Source organism: Anomaloglossus baeobatrachus, chromosome 3 (assembly GCF_048569485.1).
Source record: "Anomaloglossus baeobatrachus isolate aAnoBae1 chromosome 3, aAnoBae1.hap1, whole genome shotgun sequence".
NCBI lineage: Eukaryota > Metazoa > Chordata > Amphibia > Anura > Aromobatidae > Anomaloglossus > Anomaloglossus baeobatrachus.
Window position 1 is genome coordinate 622,181,056 of NC_134355.1, and position 27,170 is coordinate 622,208,225.

General features: G+C 49.0%; 1 protein-coding gene across 1 annotated transcript in view; it reads right to left on the reverse strand.

Annotated features, from left to right (window-relative positions):
• NOL10 (nucleolar protein 10) overlaps positions 1 to 22,263 on the reverse strand; it is a 190,686-nt gene extending 168,423 nt beyond the window's left edge. Inside the window, exons 1-4 of the mRNA XM_075338765.1 lie at positions 22,064 to 22,263; positions 20,879 to 20,924; positions 19,139 to 19,237; positions 18,952 to 19,029 (exon numbers count right to left, since the gene is read on the reverse strand). Coding sequence (XP_075194880.1) covers positions 18,952 to 19,029; positions 19,139 to 19,237; positions 20,879 to 20,924; positions 22,064 to 22,129 — 289 coding nt within the window. The 5' untranslated portion in view covers positions 22,130 to 22,263. The remainder of the gene's footprint in view (positions 1 to 18,951; positions 19,030 to 19,138; positions 19,238 to 20,878; positions 20,925 to 22,063) is intronic.
• Positions 22,264 to 27,170: the final 4,907 nt, after the last annotated feature.

The following is a 27,170-nucleotide window of genomic DNA, read 5'->3' on the forward strand; positions in this document are numbered from 1 at the left end:
GAGGTGGGAACACATAAGGGAGCCGGAACTGCGACCAATCTTGCACTAAGGCGTCTGCCGCCAGAGCTCTTTGATCGCGAGACCGCGCCATGAACGTCGGGACCTTGTTGTTGTGCCGCGACGCCATTAGGTCGACGTCCGGCACCCCCCAGCGGCGACAGATTTCCTGAAACACGTCCGGGTGAAGGGACCATTCCCCTGCGTCCATACCCTGGCGACTGAGGAAGTCTGCTTCCCAGTTTTCTACGCCCGGGATGTGAACCGCTGATATGGTGGATGCTCTGTCCTCCACCCACAACAGAATCCGCCGGACTTCCTGGAAGGCTTGCCGACTGCGTGTCCCTCCTTGGTGGTTGATGTATGCCACCGCTGTGGAGTTGTCCGACTGAATTCGGATCTGCTTTCCTTCCAGCCACTGCTGGAAGGCTAGTAGGGCAAGATACACTGCCCTGATTTCCAGAACATTGATCTGAAGGGTGGACTCCTGCTGAGTCCACGTCCCTTGAGCCCTGTGGTGGAGAAAAACTGCTCCCCACCCTGACAGACTCGCGTCTGTCGTGACCACTGCCCAGGATGGGGGTAGGAATGATCTTCCCTGTGATAATGAGGTGGGAAGAAGCCACCATTGCAGAGAGTCCTTGGCCGTCTGGGAAAGGGAGACTTTCCTGTCCAGGGAAGTTGACTTCCCGTCCCATTGGCGGAGAATGTCCCATTGAAGTGGGCGCAGATGAAACTGTGCAAACGGGACTGCCTCCATTGCTGCCACCATCTTCCCTAGGAAGTGCATGAGGCGCCTTAAGGAGTGCGACTGACCATGAAGGAGAGACTGTACCCCTGTCTGTAGTGACCGCTGCTTGTCCAGCGGAAGCTTCACTACCGCTGAGAGAGTATGAAACTCCATGCCAAGATACGTTAGTGATTGAGTCGGTGACAGATTTGACTTTGAAAAGTTGATGATCCACCCGAAAGTCTGGAGAGTCTCCAGCGCAACATTCAGGCTGTGTTGGCATGTCTCTTGAGAGGGTGCTTTGACAAGTAGATCGTCCAAGTAAGGGATCACCGAATGTCCCTGGGAGTGCAAGACTGCTACCACTGCCGCCATGACCTTGGTGAAAACCCGTGGGGCTGTCGCCAGACCAAATGGCAGAGCTACGAACTGGAGATGTTCGTCTCTTATCACAAAACGTAGAAAACGTTGGTGCTCTGTAGCAATCGGCACGTGGAGATAAGCATCTTTGATGTCTATTGATGCAAGGAAATCTCCTTGAGACATTGAGGCAATGACGGAGCGGAGGGATTCCATCCGGAACCGCCTGGCGTTCACATGCTTGTTGAGCAGCTTTAGGTCCAGAACAGGACGGAACGAGCCGTCCTTTTTTGGAACCACGAAGAGATTGGAGTAAAAACCTTGCCCTTGTTCCTGAAGAGGAACAGGGATCACCACTCCTTCTGCTCTTAGTGAGCCCACCGCCTGCAGAAGAGCATCTGCTCGGTCGGGATGTGGGGAAGTTCTGAAGAACCGAGGCGGAGGACGAGAACTGAACTCTATCCTGTACCCGTGAGACAAAATGTCTGTTACCCACCGGTCCTTGACCTGTGGCAGCCAAATGTCGCAAAAGCGGGAGAGCCTGCCACCGACCGAGGATGCGGAGAGAGGAGGCCGAAAGTCATGAGGCAGCCGCCTTGGAAGCGGTTCCTCCGGTTGCTTTCTTGGGGCGTGAGTGAGCCCGCCAGGAATCTGAGCCCCTTTGCTCCTTCTGAGTCCCTTTGGACGAGGAGAATTGGGCCTTGCCGGAGCCTCGAAAGGACCGAAACCTCGACTGCCACCTCCTTTGTTGAGGTTTGCTTGATCTGGGCTGGGGTAAGGAGGAGTCTTTACCCTTGGACTGTTTAATGATTTCAGCCAATTGCTCACCAAACAGTCTGTCTACAGATAGTGGCAAGCTGGTTAAACATTTTTTGGAAGCAGAATCCGCTTTCCATTCTTTTAACCACAAGGCTCTGCGCAAAACCACCGAGTTGGCAGACGCCATTGAGGTACGGCTCGTAGAGTCCAGGACAGCGTTGATAGCATAGGTCGCAAACGCAGACATTTGCGAAGTTAAGGACTCCACTTGCGGCACTGCTGGACGTATGATAGAGTCCACCTGTGCCAGACCAGCTGAAATAGCTTGGAGTGCCCACACGGCCGCGAATGCTGGAGCAAACGACGCGCCGATAGCTTCATAGACAGATTTCAACCAAAGGTCCATCTGTCTGTCATTGGCATCTTTAAGTGAAGCCCCATCCTCCACTGCAACTATGGATCTAGCCGCAAGCCTGGAGATTGGGGGATCCACCTTTGGACACTGGGTCCAGCGTTTGACCACGTCAGGAGGGAAGGGATAACGTGTATCCTTAAGACGTTTGGAGAAACGCTTGTCTGGATAAGCATGGTGTTTCTGGACTGATTCTCTGAAGTCAGCGTGGTCCAGAAAAGTACTCAGTTTACGCTTGGGATACCTGAAATGGAATTTCTCCTGCTGTGCTGCTGCCTCCTCCGCTGGAGGAGAAATATCCAGCAGTCTATTGATGGCCGCTATAAGGTCATTTACCATGGCGTCACCATCAGGAGTATCCAGATTGAGAGCGGTCTCTAGATTAGACTCCTGATCACCCTCCTCTGTCTCATCATGCAGAGACTCTTCTCGCTGAGACCCTGATCCGCGTGATGACGTGGAGGGTCTCTCCCAGCGAGCTCGCTTAGGCTGCCTGGGACTGTCATCTGAGTCAGAGCCTTCAGCCTGAGATGCCTGGGACCCCCTTGAAGCACGGATTAACTCCAACTGAGGGGGACCGGGGAACATTGACGCAGCAGTGTCCATGGTCTGAGTGACCGGCCTGGACTGCAAGGTCTCTAGGATTTTTGTCATAGTGACAGACATCTTGTCAGCAAAAACTGCAAACTCTGTCCCCGTCACCGGGACAGGGTTCACCGGTGACTCTGCCTGGGCCACTACCACCATAGGCTCCGGCTGACGAAGTGGCACAGGGACCGAACATTGCACACAATGGGGGTCCTTGGAACCTGCCGGTAGATCAGCCCCACAAGCGGCACAAGCAGCGTATACAGCCTGTGTCTTGGCACCCTTGCGTTTTGCGGATGACATGTTGTCGTCTCCTCAGAGCAATATAGGGTATACAGCCAAGAAGCGACCGTACAGTGCAATATATATATATATATATATATGGTATAGAGAAAAAAATACCCCAATATAACACTGTGGCACTAGTGGGGCCAGCACTAATGTGCTGCTTACCGCCCGCTTAACGCGGGTGTGTGGTCGCCAGAAATCCCTTGTCTGGGTCTCCCAGAGCCTGTGTCCGTTCTCCAGCCAGACTGCATGTAGGAATGGCTGCCGGCGTCCTGTGGAGAGGGGCGGGCCCTGGGCGTGTGCAGACAAAGTGCGGGAAACCTGCGTCCCACTGTGCTCAGTGAGAGGGCTGGAGTATGTAAATAAGACTCCAGCCCTCGGCGCTGACTATCGTACAGCGTCTCTCCCTTGCCCTGATTGACAGGGTGGGGGCGGGAACGAAGCGGAGCTAGGCCGCAAAAGCCGGGGACTAGATTTATAAGCGCCGCCGTCGTAAAAGCACGGTCTGCGCTAAGTCCCCGGCGCACCACAAGTCTCAGCCGCGCCGCCGCTCCAGGGGCGGCCGGCGCGGCAGTTCCCAACACAAAGTCCCTCAGAGAAACTGCAGTGACTGTAACCCCAGCGCGCAGCGCTACTGTCCCCGGCGCACTAGCACACCCAGCAAGGCTGGAGTGTGCGCGGCCTTCCATACGGGGACACAGAGTACCTGAATGTTGCAGGGCCTTGTCCCTGAACGGTACCCAGCTCCGTATCCAGCAGGTTCTACGGGTCTGTGGATGGAGCCCGGCCTCAGGGCTTGGGGGCCGGTAAGATCCCACTTCCTCAGAGCCCCTCAGGGGGATGGGGAAGGAAAGCAGCATGTGGGCTCCAGCCTCCGTACCCACAATGGGTACCTCAACCTTAACAAACACCGCCAATAGGAATGGGGTGAGAAGGGAGCATGCTGGGGGCCCTAGTATGGGCCCTCTTTTCTTCCATCCGATATAGTCAGCAGCTACTGCTGACTAAACAGTGGAGCTATGCGTGGATGTCTGACCTCCTTCGCACAAAGCTTGAAAACTGAGCAGCCTGTGATCCCACGGGGGGTGTATAGCCAGAAGGGGAGGGGCCTTACACTTTTTAGTGTAATGCTTTGTGTGGCCTCCGGAGGCAGTGCTATACACCCCAATCGTCTGGGTCTCCCAATGGAGCGCCGAAGAAAGAGAATTTTGTTTACTTACCGTAAATTCTTTTTCTTATAGTTCCGTATTGGGAGACCCAGCACCCTCCCTGTTGCCTGTTGGCAGTTTCTTGTTCCGCGTGCTATCACCGGCTGTTGTCGTGGACAAAGTCTCCGGTTGTTCCGGTTCTTGCTCTGTTTTTACTTGTGGGTGGCTATTCTCCTTCAGCTTTTGCATTAAACTGGCTAGATCTCGTTCTCCAGGGGGTGTATAGGCTCAGAGGGAGGAGCTACACTTTTTAGTGTAGTACTTTGTGTGTCCTCCGGAGGCAGAAGCTATACACCCAATGTCTGGGTCTCCCAATACGGAACTATAAGAAAAAGAATTTAAGGTAAGTAAACAAAATTCTCTTTCTATACTCACCTTCAGCGCTGCCGTCTCTGCCGCTGCTGTCACTTGCTTCCAACCCCCGCTCATTATGCTCATTGCATAATCACTCCACTGCGGCCGGAAGCAGCAGCAGCGGGGACTGTGAAGGACCGGAGACCAAAGATCAGCACCAAGGACAGCAGCGCCGGGGACAGGTGAGCAGAAAGTTCCCGTTCTCCATGTGTTATCGCGGATAGCACACAGAACACGTGTGCCATAAACACGGCACAGGAAGGACAATACGCACCTATGACACGTCCATGAAAGCCGTGCGTGATTTTCACGGATGTGTGAAAGAGGGCAAGCACAGAAACCGCGCCAGTGCGAGTGGGCACAGGAGACCTCGGGTCATCACTGAGGGTCACCGAATGCCCCCGGCACACAGCGCACAAACCAAACACAGCAAAGTGCCAATGAAAACATAAAAGGAAGGAGCAATGAGGAGTGAAAGAGGATTCTGGGAAATTAAGCGGCCATTTTTCAAAATCTGAGCAGTGTCTCTTTATTTGGTAATAACTAGAACACTTCCATGTATCCCGGTGAGTCTAGGATTGTTTTTTTGCGTCACATTATACTTTGTTAGTAGTAAACGTAACAATATGTTTTGCGTTTATTTGTAAAAATATCAGAAGTTTGCCAAATTTTTTAAAAAAATATTTGTATCAAGGTTGGAAATTTTGGGGAAACCACAAAATGGGTTCTCTCGGGGTTACAGAGACGGATTTCAAATCAATCTGTGCAGATATAATTAATTCTGACAACAATGATCACGCTGAGACGTATTCACTGCTTGAACAGAAGCTAGCTTCTGGCACATGTATTGAAAAAAGAGAATTTTGTTACTTACCGTAAATTCTTTTTCTTATAGTTCCGTATTGGGAGACCCAGACAATGGGTGTATAGCTTCTGCCTCCGGAGGACACACAAAGTACTACACTTAAAAGTGTAACTCCTCCCTCTGAGCTTATACACCCCCTGGAGAACCAGATCTAGCAAGTTTAGTGCAAAAGCTGAAGGAGAATAGCCACCCACAAGTAAAAACAGAGCAAAAACCGGAACAACCGGAGACTTTGTCCACGACAACAGCCGGTGATAGCACGCGGAACAAGAAACTGCCAACAGGCAACAGGGAGGGTGCTGGGTCTCCCAATACGGAACTAAAAGAAAAAGAGAATTTTGTTTACTTACCGTAAATTCTTTTTCTTTATCGTTCCTATGGGAGACCCAGACAATGGGACGTCTCAAAGCAGTCCATGGGTGGGAATAAACAGAAAAAACTAAGAAGTAGGCGGAGCCTAACTTCACAAATGGGCGACAGCCGCCTGAAGGATGCGTCTGCACAAGCTCGCATCTGCCGAAGCATGAGCATTAACTTGGTAGTGCTTTGAAAAGGTATGCAGGCTAGTCCAAGTGGCAGCCTGACAGACTTGCTGAGCCGCAGCCTGGTGCCTGAAAGCCCAAGAGGCACCGACAGCTCTGGTCGAGTGTGCCTTGATCCTCGGCGGGGGAGGCACCTGAGAACACTGGTAGGCATCCGAAATGGTCGACCTAATCCAACGGGCTCAGGTCGGCTTAGAAGCAGAGAGGCCCTTACGCCGACCTGTGGTTAGCACAAAAAGAGAGGTGCACCGCCTAAGAGTAGCGGTGCGAGACACATAGATCCGGAGAGCACGCACCAGATCCAGAGTATGCAACGCTTTTTCAAAGCGATGAACAGGAGCCGGACAAAAGGAAGGTAGGGTAATGTCCTGGTTAAGGTAGAAAGGAGAAACCACCTTAGGAAGAAAGTCCGGAGTCGGACGGAGAACCACGTTGTCTTGATGAAAAACCAAAAAAGGTGACTCCGAGGAGAGCGCAGCCAAATCAGAGACTCTCCTGAGGGAAGTTATGGCCACTAGAAAGACCACTTTCTGTGAAAGACGAAACAAAGAAACCTCCCTAAGAGGCTCAAAGGGGGGTTTCTGCAAAACCGTGAGAACCAAATTGAGGTCCCAGGGATCCAAGGGCCGCCGATAAGGCAGAATGATGTGAGACGCACCTTGCATGAAGGTGCGGATTTGAGCCAGCCGGGCGATACGCCGCTGGAACAGCACTGACAGAGCCGAGACTTGTCCCTTGAGAGAGTTGAGGGATAGTCCTAGCTGCAGACCGGACTGTAGAAAGGACAGAAGGGTCGGCAAGGAAAAAGGCCAAGGAGAATGGCCGGAAGAGCGACACCAGGACAGGAAAATTTTCCAAGTCCTGTGATAGATCTTGGCAGAGGAAGACTTACGGGCCAGAGTCATAGTGGAGATGACTTCAGGAGGGATACCAGAAGCCGTCAAGATCCAGGACTCAAGAGCCACGCCGTCAACCTGAGAGCCGCAGAATTCTGGCGGAAAAACTGACCTTGTGAGAGAAGGTCTGGACGGTCCGGAAGATGCCACGGCACCTCTACGGACAGATTGAGCAGGTCTGGGTAACAAGCTCGCCTGGGCCAGTCTGGAGCAATGAGGATGACTCGACGGCCCTCCATTCTGATCTTGCGCAGAACTCTGGGCAAGAGAGCTAGAGGGGGAAACACGTAGGACAGACGAAACTGGGACCAATCTTGAACCAGAGCGTCCGCAGCGAATGCCTGAGGATCGTAGGAGCGAGCCACGTAAACCGGAACCTTGTTGTTGTGACGGGATGCCATTAGGTCCACATCCGGAGTGACCCACTTGCGGCAGATTGACAAACTGCCGGATGCAGGGACCACTCGCCACTGTCCACGGTTTGACGGCTGAGATAATCTGCCTCCCAGTTTTCCACGCCTGGGATGTGGACTGCGGATGTGGTGGACTTGGAGTCCTCCGTCCATTGAAGGATGCGTTGTACCTCCAACATTGCCAGGCGGCTGCGTGTCCCGCCTTGGTGATTGATGTAGGCAACCGCTGTCGCGTTGTCTGACTGGACTCGGATGTGCTTGCCCGCCAATAGGTGGTGAAAAGCTAGGAAAGCCAGAAGCACGGCTCTGGTTTCCAGCACATTGATCAAGAGGGCTGACTCGGATGGAGTCCAAGTGCCCAGCGCTCGGTGGTGGAGACATACCGCTCCCCAGCCGGATAGACTGGCATCCGTGGTGAGGATCACCCAGGACGGGGCCAGGAAGGAGCGCCCCTGAGACAGAGAGAGGGGCCGAAGCCACCACTGAAGAGAACTCCTGGTCTGTGGCGACAGAGCCACTAACCTGTGCAAGGAGGAAGGCCGCTTGTCCCAACAGCGGAAAATGTCCAGCTGCAGTGGACGCAGATGGAGCTGGGCAAAGGGAACAGCCTCCATTGACGCCACCATCTGACCCAGCACCTGCATCAGGTGCCTGATGGAATAACGGCGGGGCCTCAGCAGAGAGCGCACCGCCAGTTGGAGGGATTGCGGTTTGATTAAGGGCAACTTCACAAGTGCCGGCAGAGTCTCGAACTGCATCCCTAGGAACGTGAGCCTCTGGGTCGGAGTCAGAGTGGATTTGGGCAGATTGACAAGCCACCCGAATTGGGCTAGAGTGGCGAGAGTGAGCGAGACACTCCGCTGACAGTCTGCGCTGGATGAAGCCTTGACTAGAAGGTCGTTCAGGTAAGGAATCACTGCCAACCCCTGGAGGTGCAGAACCGCAACCACTGCTGCCATGACCTTGGTGAATACTCGAGGGGCCGTGGCTAACCCGAAGGGGAGAGCCACGAATTGGAAATGTTCCTCTCCGATTGCAAAACGTAGCCAACGCTGGTGTGAAACTGCAATTGGCACATGCAGATAGGCATCTCTGATGTCGATGGATGCCAGGAAATCCCCTTGGGTCATTGAGGCAATGACTGACCGCAGAGACTCCATGCAAAAATGCCGCACCTGAACATGCTTGTTGAGAAGCTTGAGATCCAGGATGGGCCGGAAGGAACCGTCCTTTTTGGGGACTAGGAAGAGATTTGAGTAGAAACCTCTGAACCGTTCCCGGGCGGGTACCGGTACAATTACTCCGTTGGCCTGCAAGGATGCCATGGCCTGAGAGAAGGCGGCGGCCTTGGAGCAGGGGGGAGTTGACAGAAAAAATCTGTTTGGCGGGCTGGAAGAGAATTCTATCCTGTAGCCGTGGGAGATGATATCCCGGACCCACTGATCGGAGACGTGTTGAAACCACTCGTCGCCACAGTGGGAGAGCCTGCCACCGACTAAGGACGTTGCTGGCGCGGACAGATAGTCAAGAGGAGGCTGCCTTGGCGGCAGCACCTCCTGCGGTCTTTTGTGGACGCGCTTTTGGGCGCCAGCTGGATTTCTGGTCCTTGGCTGAGTTAGTGGATGAGGCCGAGGGCTTAGAGGACGACAATGTTGGAGGCACGAAAGGAACGAAACCTCGACTGATTCCTGCCCTGGACAGGTTTCCTGGTTTTGGTTTGTGGCATGGAAGTACTCTTCCCGCCAGTAGCTTCCTTAATGATTTCATCCAGCTGTTCACCGAACAGCCGGGACCCAGCAAAAGGGAGTCCAGCAAGGTACTTCTTTGAAGAAGCATCTGCCTTCCACTCTCGAAGCCTCAAGATCCTGCGGATAGCGAGGGAATTAGCCGAAGCCACCGCAGTGCGGTGAGAAGCCTCCAGCATGGCAGACATGGCATAGGATGAAAAAGCTGAAGCTTGGGAAGTTAAGGAAACCATTTCGGGCATAGATTCCCTGGCGAGGGAATGCATCTCCTCTAGAGAAGCAGGAGATGGCTTTGAGAGCCCACACTGCTGCAAAAGTCGGGGAGAACGGGGCCCCTGCCGCTTCATATACTGATTTGGCCAGAAGGTCAACCTGGCGGTCAGTGGAATCCTTAAGAGAGGTGCCATCAGCCACTGATACAACTGTCCGGGCTGAGAGTCTAGACACCGGGGGGGGTCTACCTTTGGGGAATGAGCCCACTCCTTGACCACCTCAGGTGGAAATGGAAACCGGTCATCAGAACCACGCTTTGGGAAGCGTTTGTCAGGACAGGCCCTAGGCTTGTTCACAGCGGCCTGAAAACTGGAGTGGTTAAAGAACACACTCCTTGTCCTCTTAGGCGAGGTAAACTGGGGCTTTTCTGCCAGAGAGATCCAACAACAGGGAGATGAAAAACTGACCGCATACAGCTGCTATGCCAAACATATTCTTTTATTCAAACAATTTTCTCCATCGGTGCAGATAAAAATGCGGGAGGTGGCTTGGATGCGAGTCCCTCCAAAGGACGACGGCCGTTTCGTCTGTAAAACAGACTTCTACGGGTCCACGTAGGGGAGTGACCGCACGCACCTTATAAAGGGGAGTACATCCAGGCCACGTCACCGCACGTTAAAAACAGAGGAATCATCACATAACAGTGATTTGCATAAATGCAAACAAAACATCGCATTTAAAAACATGGTTACATATACAATGTAACATACATTTGCATACAAGTCCAAGTTTCTCTACCCCCACAAGGGGGCGATCTCCATAAATTATTGCTACAAAAAGATGCAAAATTGATAATAAAATTCGGAGCGCAGGGAAACCTGGGTTTAAATGATCGTAGCGATCTAGTGGTATTTTTATAAAACCGGTTTTTGTAATCTATTTTCGAGCACTTGAATCACTTTATATCAATTGGTAAATGAGGAGACATGTCACCAAAAAGAATAACATGAATTTAATGCGATAGGTTTTTGACATGACATTAAAATGCCCATGTAACTTTCAGTGTAATGTTCCCTTTTTTTGTGTTTGTATGCAAATGTATGTTACATTGTATATGTAACCATGTTTTTAAATGCGATGTTTTGTTTGCATTTATGCAAATCACTGTTATGTGATGATTCCTCTGTTTTTAACGTGCGGTGACGTGGCCTGGATGTACTCCCCTTTATAAGGTGCGTGCGGTCACTCCCCTACGTGGACCTGTAGAAGTCTGTTTTACAGACGAAACGGCCGTCGTCCTTTGGAGGGACTCGCATCCAAGCCACCTCCCGCATTTTTATCTGCACCGATGGAGAATATTGTTTGAATAAAAGAATATGTTTGGCATAGCAGCTGTATGCGGTCAGTTTTTCATCTCCCTGTTGTTGGATCTCCTAGCTGTTATATACTGACCAGCACGCTGCGCCTGAATCCAGCGCTACCTGTTAATCATCAGCACGTGAGCCACCGAACCTGAAGGTAACCTGAGGGCAGGCGGTGCAGAACTTGTTTCTATCAGCTGCAGTTTTCTGCCAGAGAGGGTTGCTCCTCTGATACTGGCGGATTGAGGTCCAGTACAGAATTAATGGACGCAATCAAATCATTAACATCTGAGTCACTTTCAGACTCAATGGGGTACAAGGAGTTAACCTCCGAGCCCCCTGTAAAGGCATCCTCCTCGTCCTGCGAGTCAGCTTCTGAAACAGAGCCGCGGGACGAGGAAGGAGAGGGAGCCCTGCGTCTCTTCTTAGAAGGACGGAGTCTGGGACCAGATGACGAATCCTCTGTGAGCTCCGGTCCTGAGAGAGCCCTAGCAGCAGAGGCACCCTGTGAAGGGGGCTGATGCATGTTAAGCAAAGTCCTGGACAGAAGTCCCATGGAATCGGCAAAAGACTGGGAGATAGACCTAGATAAGGATTCTACCCAAGCCGGGGGTTCAGCCACAGGAGCTGGAGCAGCCTGAGAGACCACTGGGGTTGCGACTTCAGGCTGAGGCACCGTCAGGTTAGAGCAGGCATCACAATGTGGATAGGTGCTCGGCTCAGGCAGTAGGAGCTTACATGCAGTACATACTAAATACGGCTTTGGAGCCTTGCTCCTCGTGTGCGACATGCTGCTGGAGTGGGGGCTCTGCCAGAATGACCCCCAGAGTGTATATACAGAGGCCCACAACCAGAGGTTGTGGCTTACCAGACCGCTGGAGCGGTGTTGTGTGCCCTCCAGATACCGAAGCCCGGAACCCCAAGCACCTCAGCAGGGATGCTGCAGACCAGCGCTGATCGCAGGGAAACGCTGAGAAAATGGCCGCCGGAGCGAAGAGAGGGGGCGGGGCTTACTCTGAGAGCGGGATCTGGAGGGCCATAGAGACCTACAGGGGAGGAGACATGTACTCAGTGAGGAGTGTCCCTCCCCTGTGCAGAACGGCCGCTGGGCGGAGCCGCGCTGTCCCTCTGCATGAATGACATGCGAGGGCAGTGAAACCGAAACTAGGCCTCCGGCGAAGCCGGGGCCTAAATTTGAGCGGTGCGGCCGGCGCGCAGGCACCATCGGCGCGGTTCTCAGGCGACAGCCAGGGAACCCGCCGGAAATGTCAGAAAAACACAAACAGCACTCTCCCACAACAATAAAGTACAGGGACCCCCACAATATAAACGTCTCAGGTACTTAGCTTGCTGAGACGTAGGGTTCCAAGGGATGAGTGCTCCGTCCAGCAGGATCCTGAAGGGCTGCGGATGGAGACCGGTCTCCTGCCAAGCATGGAGAACCGTGCTGACTCCCACTTCAAGCCAGAGGCCAGGAGGGATGGTGAAGGAGCACGGCATGTAAGGCTCCAGCCTTGGAATCAACCTTAACAGCACCGCCGACAGTGGGGTGAGAAGGGACATGCCGGGGGTCCAGACTTGGACCCGCTTTTCTTCAAACTCTTTCCAAAAAATGAAAAATCAGATGAGAATGCATGTGTGGATGTATGCCTCCTGAACACAAAGCGATAAACTGGCTAGATCTGGTTCTCCAGGGGGTGTATAAGCTCAGAGGGAGGAGCTACACTTTTTAGTGTAGTACTTTGTGTGTCCTCCGGAGGCAGAAGCTATACACCCATTGTCTGGGTCTCCCATAGGAACGATAAAGAAATCATGATTGTACAATACAACATGTGACCTTGGAGCAAGAACAAGGAGTCAACATCCCACATTCCACATCCCAGCTGGTGTGAACAAACAGATTATAAATTCTCTCAGTGTGTTATGAATACTTCTTTGTTAATGGTTCATTTTGGCTTGATTATCTAGTTAACACATTCCTGAACACACAACTAAGGCGGGCTTTGCACGTTGCAACATCGCAAGCCGATGCTGCGATGTCGCACGCGATAGTCCCCGCCCCTGTCGCAGGTACGATATCGTGTGATAGCTGGCGTAGCGAAAATTATCGCTATGCCAGCTTCACATGCACTCACCTGCCCTGCGACCGTCGCTCTGGCCGGCGACCCGCCTCCTTCATAAGGGGGTGGGTCGTGCGGCGTCATAGCAACGTCACACGGCAGGCGGCGGAAATGAGCAGGATGTAAACATTCCACCCACCTCCGTCCTTCCGCATAGCCGGCGGCGGCAGGTAAGGAGATGTTCCTCGCTCCTGCGGCTTTACACACAGCGATGTGTGCTGCAGCAGGAATGAGGAACAACATCGTACCTGTCGCGGCACCGGCATTATGGAAATGTCGGTGAATGCAACGATGATACGATAACGACATTTTTGCGCTCGTTCATCGTATCATCTAGCACACAGTACGATCTCGAAAGTGACGCCGGATGTGCGTCACTTTCGATTTGACCCCACCGACATCGCACGTGCGATGTCGCAACGTGCAAAGCCGCCCTTAGAATGATATGAAGCTTCTATGCGATTGTCATTTAGACAAACAGATAATTATGCAACGACATCTATACTTTGATTATTTACACACACAGATCATCTTATTACATCTGGACAAACGGTCTATAGCCCAGGCCTACCCTCACATTTGCCGTTTTCAAACTTTTAATTTTTAGAACCGTAAATCCGTTAGTCACGCTGTACAAATTAATCAAATAACATTTCCCATGTGTCTGCTTTATATCTGCTTCATTTTTAAAACATTTTATTTGGTTAGGATGTTAGAAGCGGTAAAAATAAATTAGCAATTTCTCATTTTTTTCCAAGAAATTTACAAAACCTGTTTCTTCACTTCAGGGACCAACTCAGAAGTAAATGGCCTTTGAGGGGCCCATATATTGGAAACTCACAAGAACTGATACAGTTTTAAAATCCACATTTCAAATGCCTAAAACCTAATGACAGGATTTTTTTTTTTTTAACCCTTCAGGTGTCACACAGGAATTATTGCAAAGTGCAACGAAGAAAAGGGGAAGGAAAAAAAAAAAAAAAGTAGTAATTTTGTTGTATACTACTGATGAAGCACACGGCGGGGATGGAGTGCGACATGGTATTTAGAATGCAGATTCTGTTATAGATTGTGGCCTCCATTAGCTGAGCCCCTGAGGTGTCAGATGAGCAGAAACCCCCATAAGTGACCCCATACTGGAGATTTGTTTCTCCAGCAAAAAACGGACCCTCTGGCAGAAACGACGCACCCAAAACACATGCGTTTTTACCACATTTTGGTGCGCTTTTGCCTGAGTTTAACATTCTCAATGACGAAACACAGGGAAAAATGCAGGGACCTGCTGAAAAGAAGTGACACGCTGCTTCTTTTTGCTGAAAAAAAAACTGCAGCAAAACTCGTAAGGAAAAAAAGAAGCAACGTGCGCACAGCATTTTGGATTTCTCAGACTTTGCTGAGGAAGGACTGCATGAAGTTTATGAACACAAACTGTACCAATTCTGCACCACAGACGCAGCAAAAAAAAAAAAAACGCAGTTTGCGCACAGGGTCTAAATAGTAATTTTGCTGTACACTACTGATTGAGCACACGGCGGGGATAGGATTGGAAGGAGCGCGGCTTAGTATTTAGAATGCACATTCTGTTATAGCTTGTGGCCTCCATTAGCCGACCCCTGAGGTGTCAGATCAGCAGAAACCCCACAAGTGACCCCATACTAAAATCTTCACTGCTTAAAGGGTCTTAACAAAAAAAGGGACTTACCAAAAAAATAAAAATGTGTCTAAGCATTAACAAGTAGGTAGTTGAGCCGGTGCTGTTTGCCGGCACAGAGAGGTCACAGACCGTTCCTGTTGATTCAGCAGCTTCCACTAACGTCATGTCCACAGAGCGGCGGCTTCTCATCAGCTCTGGAGATGGGGTGGGACAGACGACATAATCCTGATTGGCAACTGGCTTTGATCACTGGTCTCATGTACAGCAGTATAAGAGATCTGTCCATTGTTCACCAACTGTACCTGTCAGATTATGTTCATAGCAGGATCTAACAGGTCACCGTACCCTGAGGTCATCAGATGACCTCAAGGTACCATAGCATCCATCAGCACCTGCAATTATAATCATGGGCGGGGGGGGGGGGGGTTAAGACTCTCTCAAAGAGGGTCTTTTAACCCCCTTTAAAACGACTTAGATGCTGCTGTCAGAATTAACAGCAGTATTTAAGAGGTTAATTGTCAACGTAGATGTCGGCTGTCATACATAGTGGTCACCAACAGGATTTTTGTGAAAAATGGGGGGGGGTGGTATTCAATTATTCCTCAGCATCATTTTAATATGTACAAGTGATTGTTAAGGGGTTAAGCCTGTATTATACTCCAGAGCTGTACTCACAAATGAGCCGTCCGGAGCCACTTATTGTGAACACGGATTTATTATAAGAAATCCGATGTTCTATCCTGCACTACAGCTGGTTCTACGATATAATGCCGGGTCTTAAAGGGATGTGTTACTAGTATCTATCTGATATCTTGCCTTTTTCACACTGGCCACTAAGCCTTCCGCTGGGCTCACAAATGCTGTTTTGCGCAGAAGACTTTTCAGCAGTCTCATTACAACCCCTCTATACACGGCTGATAACAGGGCAAGATTTTTTTATTTTTTTAAGATAATGAAGAAAAAAAAAATTCAATCGAAAAAATAACGCATTTGAACCCTTCCACGACCACGTAATATGATGTTACATGGCTGCAGCAGTGTATGGACTTGTGGCCATGGTACAGTTTGCTGCTGTTTAACCACTAAGGCTATGTGCCCACGCGGCGGAAAATTCGTGGAATTTGCCGCAAGTTTTTTGCGGAAATTCCACAGATTTCTCAAAAGTCCGCAGTACAGCGAGTCCCCGGCCATTTCTATGTGCTATGTCCATGCTGCGTCTTTTTCCACAGCGGAAATAATGCGGATTTCCCTGCGGAAAAATCTGCAGCATGTCAATCATTCCTGCGGATTTCTCCGCAGCGTCCTATACTTACCTGCCTTGATAGAAGACAACGGAGTCACTTCCTCCGGTGCAGAGGAGCGAGGAGGAGCCAGGAACAGGAAGGAGGAGGTGGGCGGGGCCTGCACGAGCTCTGGTCATATGACAGCCGGAGCTAGTTCAGGCCCGCCCACCTTCTCCGAAAATGTGCAGACAGACACGCCTGGAGAGTGAAGTGCTGTGTGATGGAGGTAAGTATGAACGCCCCGATCACTCCAGCACTTGTTCTGCATTGAGGATGCAGTGCCCAAGCCATGGTAGTGTATCCTCAATGCAGAATGCCCGCAGCATATCCGCATGACATTCCGCAAATAAACCGCAGCATGGAAACAGACAAAGTTGTGCTGCGGATTCATGGAGCTCCTGCAGAATGTTCTGCGGATATAACCGCAGAACACTGTCCCCATGGGCACATAGCCTAACACCAGTCCATTGCGCTGTCCATACATTTTTTTTCCAGAATTGGAAAAGGAGGTTGATTCCAGGACTTAATGGGAGATAAAGCCCATACATTCGATCCTGATCGCTGCTGGAGCCTGGTTAACCCTAGAACGCATACCCGGGGCCTCGCAGGCCTGCTAGGTCACTTGTTTTCTATGGTAGATTTCTATGGTTGCGCGTTTAAGGGTTAAGCTGATGGGGGTGCCAGGAGATAAGATACTATGCCAACTAAACCACTAAAGGTCTGCAGACACATTAGACTAATGTAGGACAAAATAGGAGATATCGACGGGTTCGTATAACAATCTGACGTGTATGGGGGCGCCAGCCATCTGATAGTTGGGGGAAGATGTTGATCACGCATGTCTGATTTCAGACGGCCAAATCATTGTTCTTTGTGAGATGAGCCGCCGGCCGATATGTCAGCTGACACCTTTCTCAAAGAGGATACAGGAGCACGGTGGCTCAGTGGTTAGCACTGCAGTCTTGTGGCGGCTCAGTGGTTAGCACTGCAGTCTTGCAGCGCTGGGGTCCTGGGTTCAAATCCCACCAAGGACAACATCTGCAAGGAGTTTGTATGTCCTTCCCGTGTTTGCGTGGGTTTCCTCCTTGGTTCTCCGGTTTCCTCCCACACTTCAAAGACATACAGGTAGGGAGGACAGTGCTGCTATTGTAAGTAAAGTGCTGTGGAATTAATAGCGTTATATAAATGAATAAATATTATTATTATTATTATTATTAACTTATGGGAGAGTCGGCTGAGATAACGGTCGTCCAAACGATAGGACCCCCCATTAATCTCATAGTTTAGCCCTAGACAGCCCTTTATTTTATATATACTTTGAACACCGGTGATGGAAGACAGGCGCCGTCTGTATGACACAGCCTTTACCTGCAATGAGTACAGCAGGCTCAGCTCCTGAGCCTGCTCCTTACACCCAACACTATAACATGTGACATACAGTGCCTACAAGTAGTATTCAACCCCATGCAGATTTAGCAGGCTTGATAAGATGCAAATAAGTTAGAGCCTGCAAACTTCAAACAAGAGCAGGATTTATTAACAGATGCATAAATCTTACAAACCAACAAGTTATGTTGCTCAGTTAAATTTTAATAAATGTTCAACATAAAAGTGTGGGTCAATTATTATTCAACCCCTAGGTTTAATATTTTGTGGAATAACCCTTGTTTGCAATTACAGCTAATAATCGTCTTTTATAAGACCTGATCAGGCCGGCACAGGTCTCTGGAGTTATCTTGGCCCACTCCTCCATGCAGATCTTCTCCAAGTTATCTAGGTTCTTTGGGTGTCTCATGTGGACTTTAATCTTGAGCTCCTTCCACAAGTTTTCAATTGGGTTAAGGTCAGGAGACTGACTAGGCCACTGCAACACCTTGATTTTTTCCCTCTTGAACCAGGCCTTGGTTTTCTTGGCTGTGTGCTTTGGGTCGTTGTCTTGTTGGAAGATGAAATGACGACCCATCTTAAGATCCTTGATGGAGGAGAGGAGGTTCTTGGCCAAAATCTCCAGGTAGGCCGTGCTATCCATCTTCCCATGGATGCGGACCAGATGGCCAGGCCCCTTGGCTGAGAAACAGCCCCACAGCATGATGCTACCACCACCATGCTTGACTGTAGGGATGGTATTCTTGGGGTCGTATGCAGTGCCATCCAGTCTCCAAACGTCACGTGTGTGGTTGGCACCAAAGATCTCGATCTTGGTCTCATCAGACCAGAGAACCTTGAACCAGTCTGTCTCAGAGTCCTCCAAGTGATCATGAGCAAACTGTAGACGAGCCTTGACATGACGCTTTGAAAGTAAAGGTACCTTACGGGGTCGTCTGGAACGGAGATCATTGCGGTGGAGTACGCTACTTATAGTATTGACTGAAACCAATGTCCCCACTGCCATGAGATCTTCCCGGAGCTCCTTCCTTGTTGTCCTTGGGTTAGCCTTGACTCTTCGGACAAGCCTGGCCTCGGCACGGGTGGAAACTTTCAAAGGCTGTCCAGGCCGTGGAAGGCTAACAGTAGTTCCATAAGCCTTCCACTTCCGGATGATGCTCCCAACAGTGGAGACAGGTAGGCCCAACTCCTTGGAAAGGGTTTTGTACCCCTTGCCAACCTTGTGACCCTCCACGATCTTGTCTCTGATGGCCTTGGAATGCTCCTTTGTCTTTCCCATGTTGACCAAGTATGAGTGCTGTTCACAAGTTTGGGGAGGGTCTTAATTAGTCAGAAAAGGCTGGAAAAAGAGATAATTAATCCAAACATGTGAAGCTCATTGTTCTTTGTGCCTGAATTACTTCTTAATACTTTAGGGGAACCATACAGAATTCTGGTGGTTTGAGGGGTTGAATAATAAATGACCCTCTGAATAAACTTTTCACAATTTAAAAAAAAAAAAACAAAAAAAACCCATTCATTTTTGCTGTAGTGCATTTCACACTTCCAGGCTGATCTACAGTCCAAATGTCACAATGCCAAGTTAATTCCGAATGTGTAAACCTGCTAAATCTGCAGGGGGTTGAATACTACTTGTAGGCACTGTACATGGGTCTCACATATAGGGAAGGGACTATTTCACCCGTTCTTCTGGCTAATAAATGACAGACGTTCTTCATACAGTATCTAAAAATGGGTTTTAATCACCCAGAAAGCCCCTGTGAGCACCAATAATTACCCTCAGAGTCCAAGCACCTCTCGAACTTCAGAGACAGCTGGTAAGTGTCATAGCAGCGGACACGAGGCTTGTACGTTCCTGGAAGAGACCGGCACAAAAGTCATGAACGCTAAAGAACACAATCTATAAAGGCAAAATAAAAGCGTCAATCACACGATGGGGACGGCGGCTTCATTCCCGCACTCACCGGTGGCCAAAATGTACTGCCCATCGCGGGAAACCCTGATGTTGGTGCTGACGGTGGGCATCTCAAAGTCCTGGATGAGTTCGATCCTCCTCCGAACATCTAAGAAAACATTTCACGTTACAAGCGATGCGTTCACACCGCTATATACTATATGTAACTACAGCGCGTACTGCAATTTACACTTCTATCAGCGACACAAAGGGACTCACAAGTCAATGATAAATCAATGGATTGCATAAAGAGATAAAGCACATAAAGAGCAGGGGTAAAACAAAGCCACAAAGATGGTGCGGGAGCAATAACCAGACCAATGGCTTCGGTACGACCGCTGGGGGGTTCTTTTACCTCCACTTTGTATGTAATGAATAAAGTATTGGTCTATATGTGACCTGTACATGTCTTTTAATGTATAAGTGGTATATACAAAATATTAGGTTACACAACTGGTTACTGTTATTACAGTGGCCTGTTAAAGGGGTTGTCCACTACATTTAAAGGGAATCTATCGCCAAGTTTTTGCTATCTAATATGAGAGTGGCATGATGTAGGGGCAGAGACCCAGATTCCAGCAACGTGTCACTTGCTCAGCAGCATGCTATAGTTAATAATATTTATTCATTTATATAGCGCTTTACATACATCAAGAACACTGTCCCCATTGGGGCTCACAATCTAAATTCCATATTAGTATGTTTTTGGAGTTCCAACACAATCAGTGTTTTATCAGCAGGAGATTATCACTGCCTTACTAGGTGTCACATACAAGCCAGTCTGGCTAATCTGTGTGACTTCACCCAAACCAATGATTGGCAGCTCGTTGACAATGTACAGTGTGCACAGGAAGCTGCCAATCAGTGGTGTAGGCGGGGTTAAACAGCTCAAAGCACTGCTACATCTACAGCAGAGAAAACAAGGATTAAGACTTTACCAAGCAGCCCAGTAAGTGACATCGCTGGAATCAGGGTCTCTGTCCCTACATTATGGTACTCTTTGATTCCATGGAAAAAAAACCTGGTGACAGATTCCCTTTATAGGGAACCTGTCACCAGTGTTTGGGCCTATAAGCTGCGGTCACCACCGGGCTCTTATATACAGTATTCTAACATGTGTATATAAGAGCCCAGGCCGCTGGGTATAATAAACACTTTATAATACTCACCTAGAAGGTCGCTCCGGTGCACAATAGTCGGGTGGGTGGTGCCATTCTCCGGGACTCCCCTTTTGGCCATCTTTGTTCTCCTTATTCTGAAGCCGCAGTGCATTACGCGTCTATGTCATCCACACTCGACGCTTCCGCGCAGGCGCACTACAATACTTTGATCTGCCCTGAGCAGAGCAGATCAAAGTGCACCTGCGCAGGACCTGAATGCCGGCGAGTGTGGATGATGTGGACCCGTCATGCACCCCAGCTTCAGAATAAGGAAGGACCAAGATGGCTGAAAGAGGAGGCGCCGGACCTGAAGAATGGCACCACCCAGCCGACTGTTGTGCACCGGAGCGACCTTCTAGGTGAATATTATAAAGTAATTTTTATGTTGTACACAGCGGCCTGGGCTCTTATATACAGAGTGTTAGAATGCTGTATATAAGAGCCCACTGGTGGCGGCCTCAGCTTATAGGGAAAAAAAATGGTGACAGGTTCCCTTTAAGTGGCAATTGTCCAAGTAGTGGACAATTAATACAATAAATAATGAATCCAAGTAGTAGCCCTTTAATACTATACCTCATACTTATACATACCGACATTTTGTTTCTGCAGTGCCCTCTTCTTACGATCAGAAAGCCACTAAAAGAGAAGAAGATTGATTCATGTCAGCAACAGATAATGAAAATGTACTTCATGGTAAAGGCTACAAGTGGAGGTGAGCAGGAGGATTTGTAAGATTTGGGTCCGGCAGTCATATCTGTAGCCACCGGACCTGAGCCCTGACAACTCCCTACTATTGGGCCGCACAGCCACTTTGGATTGTACAAAGCGACATTGTGCGCACACAGTAATCAGAAGAGGCGTGGGGGCAGACTGCCCGGCTCTGGGGGCCACGCACCACTGGCTTTCTTCTGGAGTGAGGGGGATGACACATGGATCAGTGACAGCCGCCCTGGTCACAATCTGATCTCCAGGATGGCACCATCATAGTAGCAGACGTTCCCTGGAAGACTCGTTCCAGTGTTTGGTCCTGGAGGGTCGGGTCTCAGAGAACCAAGATGACTACACAGTCCCCAGAGAAGAGGGTAGAACATGCCGAGGAAGCTCCGGGTGGGTCCTGGGGATGGAGTAACTGGTACTGGAGGGGTAAATCAGAATGGAATAGGCACCTCCCGGGCCGGCACATTCCTCCGGTAGCAGAGCCGTGCCCCCCGGTGGTTTTTGACCCGGGAGGTGTAACACTTGTGGGTTTCATCCCTCACAGTGGAGCACTCAGTTACTGCCCTAGGGTCTGAATGATGCGAATAACGCCGGTGGGGGTCTGCGCTGCTCCCCAATGCTCAGGGGTCCAGTCTCTTGATTGGGGTCGTGCTGCAGCTCTCTGCACAGGTGGGCGAGGGAGGAGCGGCGCTATGCAGGGAATTAGAACAGTAACAGCCCCTGCGTGAGGCGCACAGAAAGCAGCCCCCGCTGACCGTGAGGGGACGGCATTACCTAGAGATAAGCAATCACCTTATATACTATGCACACTCTATTAAAGTGCACCTCTGATAGAGCGCAGCAGTGGCCGGTAACCTAGGCAACGAGCAGTAACTGTGTCCCTTGATGGAATGGACCGGTGGCCTCGCAGGACCGCTCTGCTGCCTACATTACAGACAGTCATAAATGCCCAAGATGGGAATATCCCTTTAAGAGCACCTATGGGGCAGGTAACCACCAAGAGCCAGCAGTCTGTAAAATCCCCGGACACCATATTGTTATCACACGGCAGCACCCACCTCCGGCAGGGACTTCCCGCAGCTCAGGCTGTAGATCTTCACATCGTTCACATTAGACACCTGCATGGCTGAAGAGGACGGAGACTACCGGCTCCACATCACCGGAGAACAAGCCGAGCACCGCCTGCTCCGAGCCGGACACACAGCCACATGGAGAGGAAGCAGGAAGTTACACTAGAACATCTGGTTGGCGACGCCATCTTCTGGTTGGCCGCGCTTAGAGATGACGTAGTAAAAGACCTCAACTTCTTTTAGTCAAAGAGCAGCGCCATCTTGTGGTAGTCCTCACTACGGGATGACGTAATGAGAGACCGCTGCTGGTTGGCAGAACTTTTCGTCACGTGACAGCGCCATGTTCTGGTTGTCAACACTTATGGATGACGTATTGCGCTAACGCTGTTAGCACGCTACCTTTTGCTGAGAAGAACAGCGCCATCTTATGGCTGTCCACGCTCGGATGACGTAATAAGTGGCCAGCAGGGCTTGACCACCATGTTGGGAATGGCATGAGTGAATTATCTTTCTTTAACCCCTTCAGCCCCCGGGCACTTTCCGTTTTTGCGTTTTTGTTTTTTGCTCCCCTTCTTCCGAGAGGCGTAACTTTTTTATTTTTCCGTCAATCTTGCCATATGAGGGCTTGTTTTTTGCGGGACGAGTTGTACTTTTAAATGAAACCATAAGTTTTACCATATAGTGTACTGGAAAACGGCAAAAAAATTCCAAGTGCGGAAAAATTGCAAAAAAAGTGGAATTGTACAATAGTTTTTGGGATATTTTATTCACCGTGTTCACTATATGGTAAAACTGATGTGTGGGTATGATGCCTCAGGTCGGTGCGAATTTGTAGACACCAAACATGTATAGGTTTACTTGTATCTAAGGGGTTAAAAAAAATTCACAAGCTTGTCCAAAAAACGTGGCGCACGTTTTGCGCCATTTTCCAAAACCCGTAGCGTTCTCATTTTTCAGGATCTGAGGCTCAGTGATGGCTTATTTTTTGCGTCTCAACCTGACGTTCTTAACGGTACCATTTTTGCGCAGATGCTACGTTTTGATCGCCTGTTATTGCATTTTGCGCAAAATTTGCGGCGACCAAAAAACGTAATTTTGGCGTTTGGAATTTTTTTGCCGCTACGCCGTTTACTGATCAGATTCATTGATTTTATATTTTGATAGATGGGGCATTTCTGAACGTGGCGATACCAAATATGTGTGTATTTTTTATTTTTTTAACCCTTTAATTTTCAATGGGGTGAAAGGGGGGTGATTTGAACTTTTAGGTTTTTTTATTTTTTTAATTTTTTAAAACTTTTTTTTATTTTTTTTTTTATTTTACTAGTCCCCCTAGGGGGCTATTGCAATCAGCAATCCGATCGCTCTGCACTATCTGCAGATCTCAGCTACAGAGCTGAGAACTGCAGATTTGCTGCTTCACTTTCAATGCCGGCTGTATTCCGGCATTGAGAGGAAGTGACTCATGTTAGCCACAGGCGTCATCACATGACCCTGTGCTACCATGGCAACCGCCGAAAGTCACGTGATCATGTCACGTGACTTCCGGCGGGGGCGGGGTAAGTCACTGTCATGGCGGCGCCCATATACATATCGCTGCCAAGACTTTGGCAGCGAAATGTAAGGGGTTAATGGCCGCGGGTGGAAGCGATTCCACCCGCGGCTAGCAGGCACACATATCAGCTGTTGATAACAGCTGATATGTGCGCGTCTCGCCGCCGCCTACCGGCGGCAGGGGGCGGGGCTTACCGGCACACGATCCATGACGTATCTAGTACGTCATGGGTCGTTAAGGGGTTAAATTTGAACCATTTTTTTTTAATTCTATAAGCTATTCCAAACATTTTCCAGCTCTTATACATTTTCATTATCCACTATAAAGTACCATTTTAACCTGAGACTCATTTCCAGGTTCCATGTATTAACAACCCCTTAAGGACGCAGCCAGTTTTCTTCTTGGGGGTCATCACTTTTTGTTTTTTCTGTCCACCATCCCAGTTGTACGAGCGCTTATTTTGTATGGGACAAATCTTGTAGGTTTACAATGAACACACCATTCATTTTATCACAGACAATGTTCTGGAAAATGGAAAGAAAAATTCAGAATGGAGTGAAAGGGTTAAAAACAGACAGCAATTTCACCATTCTTTTTTGCGGTTTCATTTCTATGGCAGATGAGTTTCCTGCTCAGTTCACGTACGCCAACACCAGACACACGTGGGGTTTTTACTATTTTATTGACTTTAAAAAAGATCTGAGCTTTAAAGGGGTATTCCCATTTCCAAGATCCTATCCTAATATGCAATGGGCGTAATAATATTAGCAAATACCGCCAATTAGAAATGTCATATAGGTCTCCTTATTCACTGTGTCGCTTACCTCATGTGCAGGGTATTGCAGGACCTTAGGTATTCATGGTTACGACCAAGAGCAACTACCGTATTTTTCATTTCATAAGACGCACCCCAAATTTAAAGCAGGAAAATAGGGGAAAATAATTTTTAATGTTAAAATGGGGGTCCGTCTCATAATCCTAGTGCGTCTTATAATATCTCACCAGGGGGAAGCGGCGGTGGTGGAGCAGCTTAGGAGGGTCACAGGAGGTAGAGTTGGTGATACTGCGGGCTCAGAGAAGGGAGTGTCATGGCTCAGGAGGGTCAGTGGATGGAGGGTCTTCAATACGGCGGCATCGGGGGTATCGCAGCGGCGGGGTCCATTGAACTGCCAGCAGTTGACATGATGGACTTCAAGAAAATGGCCGGGGAGGCGGCACGTGCGCAGTTTGACCTCCACAGCCATTTTCTTGAAGTCCATCGCATCAACTGCTGGCAGTTTAATGGTCCCCGTCGCTGCGATTCCCCCAAGCCCGCAGGATCGCTGACCCTCTGTCCTGTGACCCTCCTGAGCCGCTCGACAATACTGACAACCCTTCCTCTGAGTCCTCAGTATCGCCGATTCTGCCTCCTGCTCCACCACTGCAACCCCGGTGGTCTGATTGCTTGTGCCGTATACAATAGTACTCCGGTATCGCAGTAAACAGGACGAATCATGGTGTCCTCCCAAAGCCAAGTGTGTGGTTGATCTTCACAGGAGAATGGACATGGCAGTGATGGGGCTTTCATCATATCCCCCCTGGTTGCCATGGTAACCCATTGCCGCATTGTGAGAAGGAAACAGTGGGCATCCAAATTAGCACCCGGACTGCGGTGCAGTGAATGATAGCGGCATTTAAAGAATTAATAGCAATTGGGAATTGTGTTTTTGTTTTTTTGATCCCTTTCTTCTAAAAGCCATAACGTTTTATTTTTCCATATAGACGTATGGGACTTGTTTGTATGTGGAGTGAGATATACTTTTTAATGACACCATTAATTTTATAGCGTACTGTAAAATAAAGGGAAAAAAAATCTTAAGTGCTAAAAAAACCCCTAAATTCTGACATTTTCTTTTTGGGAATTGTCTTTACAGCGTATATATCACAATGTAGGGCTAGATACCCTATTGCCTTTGATGTGTCACTTACTGGGCTGCTTGCTGTGATTTTAATAAAATCACAGTTTTATCAGCAGGAGATTATCACTAGAGGACTAGTAAACCTGCTGCCATATATAGTTATGCTCTCAGCATAACTCCGCCCCCTACCACTGATTGACAGCTTTTCTGCCTATGCACAGTATACGCTGATCAATGATGCGGGCAGGGTTATACAAAGCTCAGACTTAAGAGAACTGGTAGATGTGCAGTAGATAAAACAATGATTTTCTTTTAAATTGCAGCAACCAGCTCAGTAAGTGACATATCACTGGAATCATGATCTCTACCCCTATATCATGCTGGTCTCAGATGGCTTAGCACAAACCTGCTGACATGTTCCTTTTAATTCTTTAGGTTTGTTAAGGGTAGTAAAAGTAAGACTAAGATTTTGTTATGTCATATGCTAATATTATGTATAAATACACTAACATGGGGAAAACACTTTTAAAGTATACTTGATATTTTTATCACCTGATTTTAGAATATGGCATTGGTATTGGTCCATGATCCAGGACCCCATCAATCTCTAAAACAAAGGAGCACCCAAAAAACTTTAGGTAGCCCTTTAACTCACAATGAGAGGGGGTGCAGCTCAGCTTTTACCACTGGCATTATATTCTGCCATCTTCTATGATACTATAAGAAGGACTGAATGAATCCCCCCCCATAACTGAGAGCTCGAATCGCTGCAGTGTATACTATATACAGACGATCAGTATACAGAGAGTAGTGTGTACAGTGTATACAGCGTAAACCACACTGCATAGTCCCAGCCTTCACCAGATCCAGCAGAAACACACAAGACTGGTTTATACAACAATATCCTCTGGTTACTTATTATATACAGCCTAAATAGCACCAAGATATACCACAGTGCAGCACAAAGTCATCACTCACATCAATGCATTGAAGAAAAAAGAAAGTCCATAGAGTTCACCTTTTATACAGACGTTCCATTAGTTTGGTATATTTGTTGCATCATGTACCTCTTTTAATTTGTAATAAAAAACAAAAAAAAAACAGATGAGAAAAACATGGATGTAAAATGGACACCTCGTGGGAGAGAAATTGTTCCAAAAAAATTAAACTTACGTGTGTATGTGCTCTTATGGTAGCAGATTTTATTAGGCTTCCTTCACACAGAGTTTTTAGGAAAGTTTTTCCCAATGCATTTAAAAAAAAAAAAAAGTCAATTTAAAGAGTAATTGTGACTCCCTGGACTAGCCAGGTAGTCACAAACACAACACCACACACACCCCTTCCCCGGACAGGTGACACCAGTCACACAGAAATCCTTGTTGCCACCCTCCAGGTTTGATGTCCACACCAGGTGGGGCGGAGCCAGGCGGTTGGCTCCGCCCATCAAGGAGTTCACAGGCCTGGAGGCGGGAAAACACAGCAGTAAGTAAGAAAAAGTTGGAGTAAGGAGTTGAGTAGAGGGAGGAGAGGAGAAAAGACACGCACCGGCGGACCTGAGACCAGGCCCGCCAGTGCAACTGCTTGGTGTCTGGGTCGGAGCCCAGGCACCTCCTGCAAGGTCGGCAGACGGTGGTGGCCGTCT